Raw genomic sequence first — 15,526 nt, forward strand, 5'->3', positions numbered from 1 at the left:
GAAATCCAGGATTCAGATGTCCTCTCCATATCCAGCAGAAGGATGGAGAGGCTTGTTTTGCCTTACCCCTGAATGGGAGTGTTTAGTTGTGCCTCACCTTCCCAGCAATGGGAGACTGGGAGCAGGAGCACCTGGTGGAAGGGGAGCGCTCCCTGGGTGTCAGTAAGGTGGGCAGCTGCTCAGGGCTGGGGAGGAGTCTTTGCTTGCCACAGGCACTGACCAGCACTGGAAGCCCTGTGCTGGAAAACACAGGGAAGGTGACAGTGAGGCAGGTCTGTCTGTCCCTGTGCTGTGAGACAACGTTCCAGCAGTGTGAGACATTGTCTCCAGACATTCAAAAGGACATTCATTGTCCTGCATCTGATGCCAGCCACATGCAGGCTGCTGATGAGATGGTTTGTGACCAGATATATCCAAAGAAACAGTTTTTCAGAATAGGATGAGTGTGCACATTTGGCTTTTCCAAAGAGCCTCTCCAGCTGAGCCATGCAGATTCCAGCTCTGTAGAAGAAGTGGTGTCCCAGCACTGCACTGGTTTTGATGGTGCAGGATCTAGCACCAAATAATTGAAGAGGAGCAAAGGGAATACATCAGTCAGAGCAAGGAAAGGGTTACCAAAAGCTTTTTATTTCACAATTTGCTTTCTCTTTAGTCCTTTCTTATTCATCCTCTCCTTTGTCACCTCTCTCCTTATTTGTACTTTTCTTTCTCATGCCCCTCCTTTCCCTGCATCGATACACTTTGAAAACAGTGCTGCAATGCTCCCTGGTTCAAGATTACAGTGTACTTTACTAGGTATGATTTAATTAGGGGCCTTATTATGTTTTCAGCAGCTTAAGGTGGGCCTTTCAACTTATCTACCTAATTGGTTGCACAAGAAGTTTCACAGCCCATGACAAAACATTGTCAGTGATCAAAGTCTGAATTCCACATAAAGGAAAAATATTAATAATAAGATTATTCTTCAAGTGTGCACTGCTAATTATGTCCAGAATGTAACTGTAGAAACACTTTTGACTGATTTGAGCTTTGTCTAATAAATACGAAGTCTTCAGTGAGCTGGGAAAAATGACACCTCTGACTTCACAGTACTGATGTCTAGTTTTGCAACTGGAGATGTTTAAAATATTTTCTTGTGTTTTTCCTCTCCCTGTGTCCTTTCCCTCTGTCTCTAGGTGACAACCCCTGAGGTGATGATGCCCAGCAGCATGTTCCTTCCAGCAGCTGCTGCAGAGAAGGATGGGAACTCGGGCGCAGAGGAGCGGGAGGGGAAGCAGTCCGGTGAGTGCAGGTCAATGAGATCCACTGTCCCACCACTCCCCCAGCTCCATCACCTGCTCAGGGACCAGTTCCATTCCTGTTAATCCTCTCTTTGATAGGACCTAGACTCAAATACTATGTTCAGTTTGACGAGCCTTCTTTTTCGAAAATAGGCAGGACATCAAAAAGGAACAGCGAAGACAGAGGTGGCTGAATGGCTTTTGCTTGAAAGGGAGAATTGAAGGTGATAAATGCACTAAGGGATGTGCGTGTGAATAATTTCCAGATATTCAAAGTGAGCAAGGAAGTAAATTGTGTAGGTTTATGCAATGGGCCATGATGAGGTTAATGGGCTGGTATTGAAACAAATGAATGAAGATAGAGGAGAAATGTTAGAAATACTTGTCGTGTTGGAGATCAAAATCACAGAGTATTCAGGACTGAAAGGGGGTGTTGATCTGCCATGGTGTGCTGGTGTAATTTTTGGCTTTTCTCTAATTCTGTTTTCACAGAGATCTCTGAAGATGTGGGGAAGACCCTTTTGTCATCGGACAGCGCAGAGCACAGCGGAGACCCCAAGCCCGCTCCAGCTGATCCGAGCGCTGCCCGGGAGGACTCTGGCTTCCTGTGCTGGAAGAAGGGCTGCAGCCAGGTGTTCAAGAGCTCAGCAGCCCTGCAGACACACTTCAATGACGTCCACGCCAAGCGGCCGCAGCTGCCGGTCTCTGACCGCCACGTCTACAAGTACCGCTGCAACCAGTGCAGCCTGGCCTTCAAAACCATTGAGAAGCTGCAGCTGCACTCCCAGTACCACGTCATCCGGGCAGCCACCATGTGCTGCCTCTGCCAGCGCAGCTTCCGCACCTTCCAGGCCCTGAAGAAGCACCTGGAAACCAGCCACCTGGAGCTGAGTGAGGCTGACATTCAGCAGCTGTACGGTGGCCTCTTGGTCAACGGGGACCTCCTTGCTATGGGTGACCCCTCACTTGCCGAGGACCACTCAATAATAGTCGAGGAAGATAAGGAAGAAGAGAGCGACCTGGAAGATAAGCAGAGCCCAACAGGCAGCGATTCGGGGTCGGTGCAAGAGGACTCTGGCTCAGAACCAAAAAGGGCCTTACCCTTCAGGAAGGGCCCTAACTTCACTATGGAGAAATTTCTAGATCCATCTCGCCCATACAAGTGCACAGTCTGCAAGGAATCCTTCACACAGAAGAACATTCTCCTGGTACATTACAATTCCGTTTCTCATCTGCATAAACTGAAACGAGCCCTCCAAGAGTCTGCTACTGGGCAGCCTGAGCCTACCAGCAGCCCAGACAACAAACCTTTCAAGTGTAACACCTGCAACGTGGCCTACAGCCAGAGCTCAACGCTGGAGATCCACATGAGGTCTGTCCTGCACCAGACCAAGGCTCGCGCGGCCAAGCTGGAGGCGGCCAGCAGCAGCAGCAACGGAGCTGGCAACAGCAGCAGCAGCAGCAGCCTCTCCCTGGGCTCGTCCACACCGAGCCCTGTGAGTGCCAGCAACAGCAATGCCTTTGCAGCCACCAGCACGAGCACTTCAGGCACCGCTCCCATTCCCAGCCTACTCAACCAGGTCTCCAGTGACAGTGTGGGAATTCCTCCCTTGGGTAATGCCGTAAGCACTAACATCTCCTCCCCTGCAGAGCCCAAAGAGGTGAACCGCAAGAAGCTGGCAGACATGATTGCATCCAGGCAGCAGCAGCAGCAACAGCAGCAGCAGCAGCAGCAGCAGCAGCAGCAGCAGCAGCAGCAAGCTCAAACCTTGGCACAGGCACAGGTCCAGGCCCACCTGCAGCAGGAGCTGCAGCAGCAAGCTGCTCTCCTGCAGTCCCAGCTCTTCAACCCAGCACTTTTGCCGCACTTTCCGATGACCACTGAGACCCTTCTGCAGCTGCAGCAGCAGCAGCATCTTCTGTTCCCATTCTACATCCCCAGTGCTGAGTTCCAGCTCAATCCAGAAGTCAGCTTGCCTGTCACCAGTGGTGCACTGACATTGACTGGGACGGGTCCAAGTTTGCTGGAGGACCTGAAGGCACAAGTTCAGCTCCCTCAGCAGAGCCATCCACAGCTCTTGCAGCAGCAGCAAGGTCAGCTGTCCTTGTCACAACCCCACTCCGTCCTACTACAGCAGAGCCAGCACCCAGAGAAGAAGAATAAATCTATAGTGAAGGAGAAAGATAAAGAAACCCCACGGGAAAGGGAAAGCACAGAGAGGGGAGACAATAACGTAACACTGAAGGAGTCTCTTCCTGATAACTTAAAGCCCAAAGAGAAGAAGGACTTTGTGCCAGGCAGCAGTTCAGAGCCCTCCATACTGCCTCCACGGATTGCTTCCGACGCGAGGGGCAACGCCACCAAAGCCTTGCTGGAAAACTTTGGCTTTGAGCTCGTCATTCAGTACAACGAGAACAAGCAAAAGGGGCAGAAGAAAAACGGGAAGACAGAGCAAGGTGAGAACTTGGAAAAGCTGGAGTGCGATACATGTGGCAAATTCTTCTCAAACATCCTCATCCTGAAGAGCCACCAAGAGCACGTTCACCAACATTACTTTCCCTTCAAGCAGTTAGAGAGGTTTGCCAAACAATACAGAGAACACTACGACAAGCTGTACCCGCTGCGGCCGCAGACCCCGGAGCCGCCGCCGCCGCCGCCGCCGCTGCCCCCCGCCCCTCCTCAGCCCGCCGCTGCTCCTGCCATCCCCACCTCGGCCCCACCCATCACCTCTCCCACCATCGCTCCGGCACAGCCCTCCGTGCCGCTCACCCAGCTCTCCATGCCTATGGAGCTCCCCATCTTCTCACCACTCATGATGCAAACCATGCCCCTGCAGACGCTGCCAGCACAGCTGCCGCCTCAGCTGGGCCCCGTCGACCCCCTGCCCGCCGACCTGGCCCAGCTGTACCAGCATCAGCTCAACCCCAGCCTTCTCCAGCAGCAGCAGAACAAGAGGCCACGCACACGGATCACCGATGACCAGCTCAGAGTCCTTCGGCAGTATTTTGACATTAACAATTCCCCAAGTGAGGAGCAGATCAAAGAGATGGCAGACAAATCTGGATTGCCCCAGAAGGTGATCAAGCACTGGTTCAGAAACACCCTGTTCAAGGAGCGCCAGCGCAACAAGGACTCCCCATACAACTTCAGCAACCCTCCCATTACCAGTCTGGAAGAGCTGAAGATCGACTCACGGCCTCCTTCTCCAGAGCCCCAAAAGCAGGAGTACTGGGGAAGCAAGCGGTCCTCTCGGACACGTTTTACTGACTACCAGCTCAGAGTCCTGCAAGACTTCTTTGATGCCAATGCTTACCCAAAGGATGATGAATTTGAGCAGCTTTCTAACTTGCTGAACCTCCCAACACGTGTTATAGTGGTGTGGTTCCAGAATGCCCGTCAGAAAGCTAGGAAAAACTATGAGAATCAGGGAGAAGGCAAAGACGGGGAGCGACGGGAGCTCACAAATGACAGGTACATTAGAACAAGCAACTTGAACTACCAGTGCAAAAAGTGCAGTCTGGTCTTTCAGCGCATTTTTGATCTCATTAAACACCAGAAAAAGCTTTGTTACAAAGATGAGGATGAGGATGGACAGGACGATAGCCAGAACGAAGACTCTATGGATGCAATAGAGCTCTTGACTCCAACCAGTTCCTCCTGCAGCACCCCGATGCCCTCACAAGCGTACAGCACACCTACATCTTCAGCCAATGCAACCTCCTCAGCTCTTCTGCAGCTCACGGCAGAGGCAGACGATTCCTCCACCTTTAGTTCTAAAGCAGAAGCTACGGATGAGAAACCAAAGCAGTCTGAACCTCCAAGTACACAGCAAAACCAAACCCAAGAGAAGCAAGTGCAACCAAAGCAAGAGCCTCAGCAGCAACAGGACCAAGGAGAACAAAAGACAAGTTCAGCACACCAAAAGATTTCACAGTTATCCTCCCCCTCTTCGCTGCAACAGCCACCTCCTCCTCAGCCCCCTCAGTGCTCCTTGTCACAGTCAAGTCCAAGTCCATCTCAGCTCTCACACCTCTCCCTCAAACCCATTCACACATCCACCCCTCAGCAGCTGGCAAACCTACCTCCTCAGCTAATCCCATATCAGTGTGACCAGTGTAAACTGGCATTTCCTTCCTTTGAGCATTGGCAAGAGCATCAGCAGCTCCATTTCCTGAGTGCACAGAACCAGTTTATCCACCCCCCGTTCCTGGACAGAACACTGGATATGCCATTCATGCTTTTTGATCCCAGTAACCCACTACTGGCAAGCCAGCTGCTGTCTGGAACATTACCACAGATTCCAGCAAGCTCAGCCACCTCACCATCGACTCCCACATCCACCATGAACACGCTGAAGAGAAAGCTGGAGGAAAAGGCCAGTGCAAGCCCTGGAGAGAATGACAGTGGGACTGGCGGAGAAGAGCCCCAAAGGGATAAGCGTCTAAGGACAACCATTACCCCTGAGCAGCTGGAAATCCTGTACCAGAAGTACTTGCTGGACTCCAACCCCACACGGAAGATGCTGGATCACATTGCACACGAGGTGGGCTTGAAGAAGCGCGTGGTACAGGTTTGGTTCCAGAACACCCGTGCACGAGAGAGGAAGGGGCAGTTCAGAGCTGTGGGGCCTGCCCAGGCCCACCGACGGTGTCCCTTCTGCCGAGCTCTCTTCAAAGCAAAGACAGCTCTGGAAGCTCACATCCGCTCCCGCCACTGGCACGAGGCCAAGCGAGCTGGGTACAACCTGACGCTGTCTGCTATGCTCCTGGACTGCGACGGGGGGCTCCAGATGAAGGGAGACATCTTTGATGGAGCCAGCTTCTCCCACATGCCACCAACCAGCAGCGACGGACAGAGCGTTCCCCTCTCCCCGGTGAACAAGAGTATGGAGCTGTCACCCAGAACCCTGCTGAGTCCATCTTCCATTAAGGTGGAAGGGGTTGAAGACTTTGAGAGTCCCTCCATGTCCTCAGTCAATCTGAACTTTGACCAGACAAAGCTGGACAACGATGACTGCTCTTCCGTCAACACTGCAATCACAGACACGACCACAGGAGACGAAGGGAACGCAGACAACGACAGTGCAACAGGGATTGCAACCGAAACCAAATCCACATCAGGGCCCGGCGAAGGTCTGACTAAAGCAGCCATGATAGCAATGTCCGAATATGAAGATCGTCTGTCTTCTGGCCTGGTCAGCCCAGCTCCCAGCTTCTACAGCAAAGAGTACGACAATGAAGGTACCGTGGACTACAGTGAAACCTCCAGCCTTGCAGACCCCTGCTCGCCCAGCCCCGGCGCCAGTGGTTCAGCCAGCAAGTCTGGCGAAAGCGGGGAGCGGCCCGGGCAGAAACGCTTTCGCACTCAGATGACCAATCTCCAGCTCAAGGTTCTTAAGTCATGCTTTAATGACTACAGGACACCGACCATGCTGGAGTGTGAGGTCCTGGGCAATGACATTGGACTGCCAAAGAGAGTTGTTCAGGTCTGGTTCCAGAATGCGAGGGCGAAAGAGAAGAAGTCAAAACTCAGCATGGCCAAGCATTTTGGTATAAACCAAACAAGTTACGAGGGACCCAAAACAGAGTGCACTTTGTGTGGCATCAAGTACAGCGCTCGGCTGTCTGTACGTGACCATATCTTCTCTCAACAGCATATCTCCAAAGTTAAAGAAACCATTGGAAGTCAGTTGGATAAGGAAAAGGAGTATTTTGACCCAGCCACTGTACGTCAGTTGATGGCTCAGCAGGAGCTGGACCGAATCAAAAAAGCCAACGAGGTTCTTGGTCTGGCAGCTCAACAGCAAGGCATGTTTGACAACACGCCCCTGCAAGCTCTGAACCTTCCTGCTGCGTACCCTGCGCTACAGGGCATCCCTCCAGTCCTGCTCCCAGGCCTCAACAGCCCATCCTTACCTGGCTTCACTCCATCCAACACAGGTGGGTACGGCTGCTGCCCTGCTTAGGCACACCTGCACTTGGCACATACCTAGCACAAGGAGTTGTTCCCTCAGGAATGACTGATAACAGGATTCCTGGCCTGCTAGTTCAGCATGTTGACTTCACAGCAAAAAAGCAGTAGGTATTTTATCTAATTCCTGAACTGAGGGATAGCAAAGTCTGAACTAGAGCAACATCTAGACATGATGCATATCCCTGTGTAGAAATCCTGAAGCTCCTTTAAGGAAGTGGAATATAGAGGATTTATCCAGTGTAACAGAATGACTAATGTGCTGAATACATTGTTCATTATTCCTTTTGACATTCAGTTTATGTGGTGCCATCCCAAGCATTCAAAAATCCAAACTGTTTCTAGGGAAAGGTGTGATGTGTGTGGTAGCACTGGTGACAGATGCCCAGAGCATCTTTATGTGTCCCTGAGGTGAACTCTGGGACAAATCCCAATGCAGCTGAGGATCAGTTTTGAGTAATGGCTTCGTATGACCTGAAAGCATGTCCTCAACAAGAGATGGTGTGGTTGTGGGACAAATCTAGTTTGTATTTTAATAAGATTTTTCTTAACAATGCTACATAAAAATGAAATTTGTCATAATTATTTGGGTGGCCTAATCTCAGATGCTGGACTTCATCTTTTGAGAATGCTCCTTTCCTTTGTACCTCATGGATAGGTGGAAAGTCTAAGCCATGTAGCAAACACTGGCAGTGGAAAATGCAGCTCAATGACCAGCAGTGACCTAAAAAATGTGATCCAAAGGCCTTGTTTCATTACGTGTCTAAAGGGCCCCTGCACATGCGAGGGGTTTTCCATGTCACCCTTCTCACCACAGATCTTGTTTCAAAGCACTCGGCCAGAAGCATCTCTTTGGCAAATCATATCATCACCCTGTCACAGGTTGCTCTGCTGCACTGTTTGCTTAGTGCCCCAAGTTTGTAACAAAAACTAAAATTACTTTTTTGCATTTCAGTCCATATTGTTGCTTTTATTTTTCTCCAAAGCCCAGGATGTGTCCTGGGGAGACGGGACTGCATCTGATGAATCTTAAATGCTGTCAGTGACTGCCTAGACAGGACTGAACTGTTTAGAAAGTCAAACAGTCTGTTTGTGGCCTTTAGATAAAGCTCCAAAGGTCAGGCCACGGCAGCTCCGGGCCTGTCAGAGCAGATAAGGCCATGCATCCAGGAACACTGAATTACCTCCTGCTCCTTCACTTGAACCTCTCAGGGATGTTCAGCTGGGAAACATCCATTGCAGTGGTGTCCACATATAGCATGCCCTTATCCGAGCTCTCCAGGGCCACTGCGTGGAGCCTCATTCCATACCTGTCCTGTCGTCACAAATCATTCCTGTCCCAGCACCCCCTCAGGAGCAGACAGGTTTCAGAAGGGTTTGGGTCAGCCATGGCTGAACTCTCCCCGCTGCAGCCACCCTCTTTGCAGCCCTTCTGCTGCTCCTTGGCAGCACAACCTAAAATAAAAGTCACCATGCCTCCAGGACTGGTCCCAGGCGCCGCCACTGCTCCTGCCAGGCTGGTCTCTGAGCAGCCCCTGCTGCAGTGCTGGGACTCAGGTTTGTTACAGACTGGTCGGGTTTTGCTCGTGGGTTTTACAGCAGGATCTGCTCAGGAGCTGGGGAATGTACAGGGCTGTGCCAGCAGGGTATTGAAGCTTTATTTTGGGGGTTTTTTTCCCACATGGCATCACGGGAGTTGCCAAGCAAAATGTTCCTCTTCAGGAGCATATTTGCCAGCTGCAGCAGCCATGAGTGATGGAGGTGACTCCAGGAGCCACACTCCTCTCGCTCCCAGCCTCTGAGAGCAGAAATTGGCACCAGGGACAGGGTTGTTAGTGGCTATTCCTCCTGTCGGGAAGAAGGACAAGCTCCACATTCCACCATTAATCTATCTCCTTAATGAGGAAGCATCACTACACTTTTAATTCCACCCAAAACACAATGCTTACGCCCAGGGGAGATGCTTGAACACCACATAAACTCTGGAATTGCTCAGAAGCTGAGCATCCAGAGCCCCTGGCATTAGAGGGAAGGATGGATGGACAGGAGAGAGGGAGGGAGGGAGGGAGGGAGGGAGGGAGGGAGGAAGGGAAGGAAGAAAAGAGTTGCTTCAAAGGTTTGTGGATTCATGAACATCAGCTTAATAAGGACAAAATAAATTAAGTTTAGCCTGTTCTGTCTCCAGTTGCCATGACTGGGGCGTCCCAATCTGTGGAGATTTCTGCAAGATGAGCAGTGTTGAGCGTTCTCACCCTTTGGTGTAGCAGCATCCTGCTCCTGGAGTCCTTTGCCCAAGGACCCATTAGAGCAGATGCTGACACGAGTGTTAATCATTTGGGAATTTCAGAGGAGCCAGGAAAACAGCTGTGCTGGGCACCCTGGGTGCTGGTGGGTGTCCCCATCACACAGTCAGTGCCTCTGGGCAGTGCAGCCAAGGCAGTGGGGGCTGAGGGGGCATGTCCCCTCCATGCGGGGCCTGTGGGGTGGGACAGGGGCCATTTTCCAGAGGGAGTGGCAGCAGGGATGGGCTCTCTGACCTGTGCTGCTGCAGCAACGCATCAGCTCAGGCTGGTGGCTGCCCTCATACAGAGAAGGTGGAGGTTCCAGGTTGTGGGGTGGACTGGGGTCACCGTCCTCATGGTTTTTGCCTGCCCAGCACTAAGTGACTTTTCACCTCTCTCTCTCTCTTCCTCTTGCAGCTTTAACTTCTCCCAAACCCAACCTGATGGGCCTGCCCAGCACAAGCGTCCCTTCACCCGGCCTCCCCACCTCTGGATTACCAAATAAGCAGCCCCCGGCCGCGCTGAGCTCACCCACCCCAGCCCAGGCCACGGCGGCCGTGGCCCCGCAGCAGCCGCCAGCCACGACCCCGCAGCTGCCGCCGCAGCAGCCGCCCCCCGCACAGCGCAAGGAGAAGGAGAGCGAGAAGGCAAAAGAGAAGGAGAAGGCACCCAAGGGGAAGGGGGACACCCTGCCAGGGCCCAAGAAGGAGAAGGGGGAGGCACCGGCAGGCACCCTGGCGGCCCCGCTGCCCACCATGGAGTACGCAGTGGAGCCCGCCCAGCTCCAGGCGCTGCAGGCCGCCCTGAATTCGGACCCCACCACCTTGCTGACCAGCCAGTTCCTTCCTTACTTCGTCCCCGGCTTTTCCCCCTACTACGCCCCACAGATCCCTGGCGCCCTGCAGAGCGGGTACCTGCAGCCCATGTATGGGATGGAGGGGCTGTTCCCCTACAGCCCTGCACTGTCACAGGCGCTGCTGGGGCTGTCTCCTGGCTCACTGCTGCAGCAGTACCAGCAATACCAGCAGAGTCTGCAGGAGGCATTGCAGCAGCAGCAGCGACAGCAGCAGCAACAGCAGCAGCAGCAGCAGCAGCAGCAACAGCAGCAGCAGCAGCAGCAGAAACCGCAGCAGCCCAAAGGAAGCCAAACCCCCGTCCCCACGGGGGCTGCCACCCCGGACAAAGACCCTGCCAAAGAACCCCCCAAGCAAGAAGAGCAGAAGAACGCACCCCGCGAGGTGTCCCCCCTCCTGCCCAAACCCCAAGAAGAGCCTGAAGCGGAAGGCAAGGGCGCGGACTCGCTCTGCGACCCTTTCATCGTCCCAAAGGTGCAGTACAAGCTGGTCTGCCGCAAGTGCCAGGCGTGCTTCGGCGACCAGGAGGCGGCCAGCGACCACCTGAAGTCCCTCTGCTTCTTCGGCCAGTCTGTGGCGAACCTGCATGAGATGGTGCTTCACGTGCCCACGGGCAGCGGCCAGGGCAGCGGCTCGTACCAGTGCGTGGCGTGCGAGAGCACGGTGTGTGGGGACGAAGCCCTCAGTCAGCATCTCGAGTCAGCCCCGCACAAACATCGAACAATCACAAGAGCAGCAAGAAACGCCAAAGAGCACCCCAGTCTATTACCTCACTCTGCCTGCCCCCCCGACCCCAGCACCGCATCTACCTCGCAGTCGGCCGCTCACTCAAACGACAGCCCCCCGCCCCCCCGGCCCCCCCCGGCTTCCCCCCACGCCTCCAGAAAGCCCTGGCCCCCGGCCGCCCCCCGCGCCCCGCCAGGGCCGCCAACAACGCCGCCCTTCCCTCCTCTCTCCTCATCTTCAACGGTTACCTCAAGTTCATGCAGCACCTCAGGGGTTCAGCCCTCGATGCCAACAGACGACTATTCGGAGGAGTCTGACACGGATCTTAGCCAAAAGTCAGATGGACCGGCGAGCCCGGCGGAGGGGCCCCAGGACCCCGGCTGCCCTAAGGACAGTGGTCTAGCTAGCATAGGAATGGACACCTTCAGATTGTAAGCTTTGAAGATGAACAATGAAAATGAATTTAAATAAAAAAAGTTAATAACAAACCAATTTCAAAAATAGACTAACTGCAATTCCAAAGCTTCTAACCAAAAAAAAAAAAAAAGAAAAAAGAAAAAAAGAAAAAGCGTGGGTTGTTTTCCCATATAACGATGCCGGTGGGTTTTACATTTCTTTTTTCCTTTCCTTTTAATAAAATAAAACTTTAAAAAAGAAAAAAAAATCTGTTACATTTGTCCTCTGGAAGGTACTGTTGGTCTGGGAGACGAAGGCCGTGCTGCCTCCTGGCGCCTGCGGAGCTCGCACCCCTGTACATTGCCCCGTCTGATCCCCCGTCGATAGCACAGCAGAGCCCGGCAGCGCTGTATGGGAAAGCAGCCCACCTGGAGACAGTTTTAAATTTCTTGCTATCTTAGCATTCAGATACCAATGGCTTGCTAAAAGAAAAAAGAAATGTAATGTCTTTTTATTCTCAGGTCAATCGCTCACACTTTGTTCTGTTTTCAGAATCATTGTTTTATATATATATATATATATATACATATATATATAATTTCTTTCGTTTGTTTTGGGGGTTTTGTTTTGGTTTGGTTTTGTTCCAGAAAAGGATTTTTTTTGTTGTTGTTTTTTGGTTTTTGGGGGGGGGGGGGTTTGTTAATTTAAAATGGGCAGAAAGTATTCAAGAGAAAAACAATGTGAACTGCTTTAGCTTTTCGGGGATTCTAAGGGTAGCTTTTTCTGCTGAAGCCAATTCCAAGGGGAAAAGTTAAGCACTCCCACTTTTCAGAAAAAAAAAAAACCACACAAAGAGTGTTGAGGACTTGGAGCTTAAAAAAATAAGTTTTAAAACAACTGACTTTCTGTATTTATGATAGATATGACCATTTTTGGTGTTGAGTAGATTGTTGCATTGGAAATGAACTGAAGCAGTATGGTAGATTTAAAAGAAAAAACCCTTTTGTGTACATTTAGCTTTTGTATGGTCCAGCTGACGGCTTCTCATTTGATGTTGTCTTGTTCATTCCTAGACAGATAGATTGCGATCCATCGACTCGCCTGAGCTTTTCTCCCCTTTGTACCTTTATCCCCGTCCCCATCCTGTAATCTTCCACTTATGGTCGCTACCTTCATTTCTTAGAGGGTGGTTGCATAATTATTTTATAAAAACTAAAGAAAGAAGTTCAAAGGGTTTTGGGGGTCAGTAGGATCCCTTGCAGAATATTTTTTGTTGGGGGTTTGAAACTTTTTAAGGCATATACATGCGATTTACCTATGTCTGTTACCCTTGTGCACTTATTTTATTCTTATTTTCCGTTTCTCTTTTTTTCTTCTCTTTTTCTTCCCCTATTCCTTTACTCATTTTGTAAATGCTTCAAAGACTCTGTTCCTGACCTCTGAGCATCGGTTCTGTTTGTGTAATTAGGCTGCACTCTGTTCCTTCTTTTGAAAAAAAAAAAAAAGGTTTTGTTACATTTTTTTCTCTAAAAGAAAATTCATGCTTTAAATAAAATCCAAAGACATACCCTTCACCACTGGTGCAGAATGAGCAAAAAGGATTCTTTTTACTTGAGAATTTGTTTCTGATTTAAACAAACAAGTCTAAGTTTAAATAAAGAATAAAAAAACGTACCGAGGTTGTTATCTGTGCTTCTTCTGCAAGCAGAGAGACAACTCTTAGTGAGCACCCAGTGCACCCCAGGCAGGTTTCTCTTTCCAAGATCTCTCAGTGGCAGCACCGGGTGCCAGGCTCAGGGAGGCCCAGAGCCCCCCGGCCCCCCCCAGCCCGCATGCACCTCAAGTGGCCCAGACTTTGAAAGGAAAACTTTATGCTGCTAAAATGTAGATTTTTGGAGACGTAGATACTTTGCTGTTCCCTTCCATAACCAAATGCCAACAGAAACAACCTCTTTCCGCCACGTTTCCTCTGCCCGAAAGCACGAGAGCCTTCTGCCCACCATCATCATCCTCCTCCTGCTTCAAAAGGGAACTTGGAAGACTGTGAACGCAGGTTCCTCCCGCCGCCTCGGCTGCTCCTCCCCGGGCCGAAGCCGCTCGCCGCCTCCCCGAGAGACTGGAGCGTCTGAGCGCGGGTTCGGTTTCTAGCGGGACACTTATATTTTTATGGAGTTTTGGTTTTAGTTTGACGAAAGACTAGATCCTGAACTGTTGTACATATTTCTGACTAGGCTAATGCACAGTGCAAATTCCTTTTTTAATTGTTTTTTAAGTAGTTGATACTAAAGCGCGAACCACCGGATGTTCCTCCCGGGACCCAGCTGTAGCATAAGGTGTCAAAAACAGAACCACGTACCCATGGAGCGTTTGCTGTTTTAACAAACTGTTTTCTTTAACAGAAGTTCTTGTATTTCTCCCTGTGTTTGAGATGAACATTTTTTAAATTCTAAAGTTGTACAGTTTTTTTTTCCATTATTTTATCTTGTTTGTAATTCTATGAAATATATATATATATATTTTTTGCCATTTAACTGTTGTATGTTACTCTGTCTGTATCATATAGAAATTGTTTTGTTTTGTTTTGTTTTGGATTCTCTCTGTGATGCCAGTTCCCAGTTTAACACAAGCTTTATCTGTCCAATTCTGCAAGGTCTCTTTTGGAAATCCTTTTCTTATGTCTTGTTTTGTTTCGGTTTTTTAATTATATTGCTTGGTCATAGTGCAATTTCTCTCTCCTCCTTCCCCCTCCTCCTTCCCACCCACTAAAAGGTTTTATAAATTCATTTCCTTGTATTTTTTCTAAATGTTTCTAGAGACTCTTTCCGTGCGAGGTTGCCTCCTCCTCCTCCTCCTCCTGCAGCGCGGCCGCGCGGGGACCCCACGCCAGCCTCGCGCCACCCCCAGCCCACGCGTGGCCTTTCCAGCAAGCGGCAGGGCAGGGCCGGGCTGGGCACGAGGAAAACACTTCAAACTTAGCATTAAGTGGGTTTCTGTTTTATTTTTAATAAAAAGCTTTTTTAAGTGGTGAAGATGGCCAAAGTTTCATACAATTGAGAATAAAGAGAAGCATCAGGGGTGTGCGGGGCCACCTGGGGCTGGTGGGGGACAAGGTGGGTGGACACAGCCAGCACGCTCACCAAAATATATTTTGCTTTAAAAAATAAATAAAAGCTTTTAAATAGAAGCAGAAGTTGGGTTGGTTGGTCGGTCGGTCGGTCGGTTGGTCGGTCAGTCGGTCGGTTGCTTGATTGTTGGTTGGTCGGTTGGTTGGCGCTGATACTGCCCACTGTGAAACAAAACTTTGCTATTTTTTTGGTTTTATTTGGGGGGGGGGGGCGAGTTTCGGTAGAACAGAAAGCATAAATGAGGTGAAGAGGGTTATGAACAGCCTTTGCAATGTACAAAAACTAGAGCAAGTGAAACCAAAAATGATGTTCTTGGTGTTTTTCTATACTGTAGTCTTGTTAGCTTTTTTGTTACTGTAACAATGCTGATCTCGAACTGTACCAAAATACATGAGACTGACAGAAACAAACCACATGGAACTTTCAAAACTTTAAAAAACTTGTCACAAAAGACTTTGTTGTCATAGTTGAGTTGACTGTAGATGGTAATTGAATATACTCCTTTGGAACTATTTCATCACGTATGTTTCCTGCTCATTGTGATACATTAAAAAAAAAAATGAGCAAAAGCTCTAGTGTGACTGTCCCGCGTGTGCGGTGCTGGGTCCGTGTTGGGTGGGTGTGTGCCGCGTGGCTCAGCAGGGCGCACCTGTCGCAGGTGGGCACTGCCACAGAGCCCGTGCCCGCACACGGGTCCTCGTGCCCCGCTGGCCCTGTCCCTCCCACCAGGGCCGCAGTGCCCGGGCTGCTGCCGTGAGTTCCCCTGCCAGTGGAAGCAATGAGCCAAGCAGCGCCACCTGTACTGCAGCTTTGGGATGCTCCGTGTGTGAAAAGGACATGGAAAGTGCATTTAATTTTATTAAACGACTGCAAAAGGATTCTGGGCATGGTT

General features: G+C 50.6%; 1 protein-coding gene across 4 annotated transcripts in view; it reads left to right on the top strand.

The window, feature by feature from the left end:
* The window catches only part of ZFHX3 (zinc finger homeobox 3), a 126,893-nt gene extending 111,806 nt beyond the window's left edge, over positions 1-15,087 (top strand). For all 4 annotated transcript variants that reach the window (XM_071440931.1, XM_071440930.1, XM_071440933.1 and 1 more), the window contains 3 exons: positions 1,176-1,281; positions 1,773-7,220; positions 9,951-15,087. In XM_071440931.1, coding sequence (XP_071297032.1) covers positions 1,176-1,281; positions 1,773-7,220; positions 9,951-11,548 — 7,152 coding nt within the window. In that variant the 3' untranslated portion in view covers positions 11,549-15,087. The remainder of the gene's footprint in view (positions 1-1,175; positions 1,282-1,772; positions 7,221-9,950) is intronic.
* The last annotated feature ends 439 nt before the right edge of the window (positions 15,088-15,526 follow it).

Source organism: Agelaius tricolor, unplaced genomic scaffold (genome assembly GCF_023055355.1).
Source record: "Agelaius tricolor isolate 1412-34295 unplaced genomic scaffold, bAgeTri1.0.p SCAF_15, whole genome shotgun sequence".
NCBI classification, from domain to species: Eukaryota; Metazoa; Chordata; class Aves; order Passeriformes; family Icteridae; genus Agelaius; species Agelaius tricolor.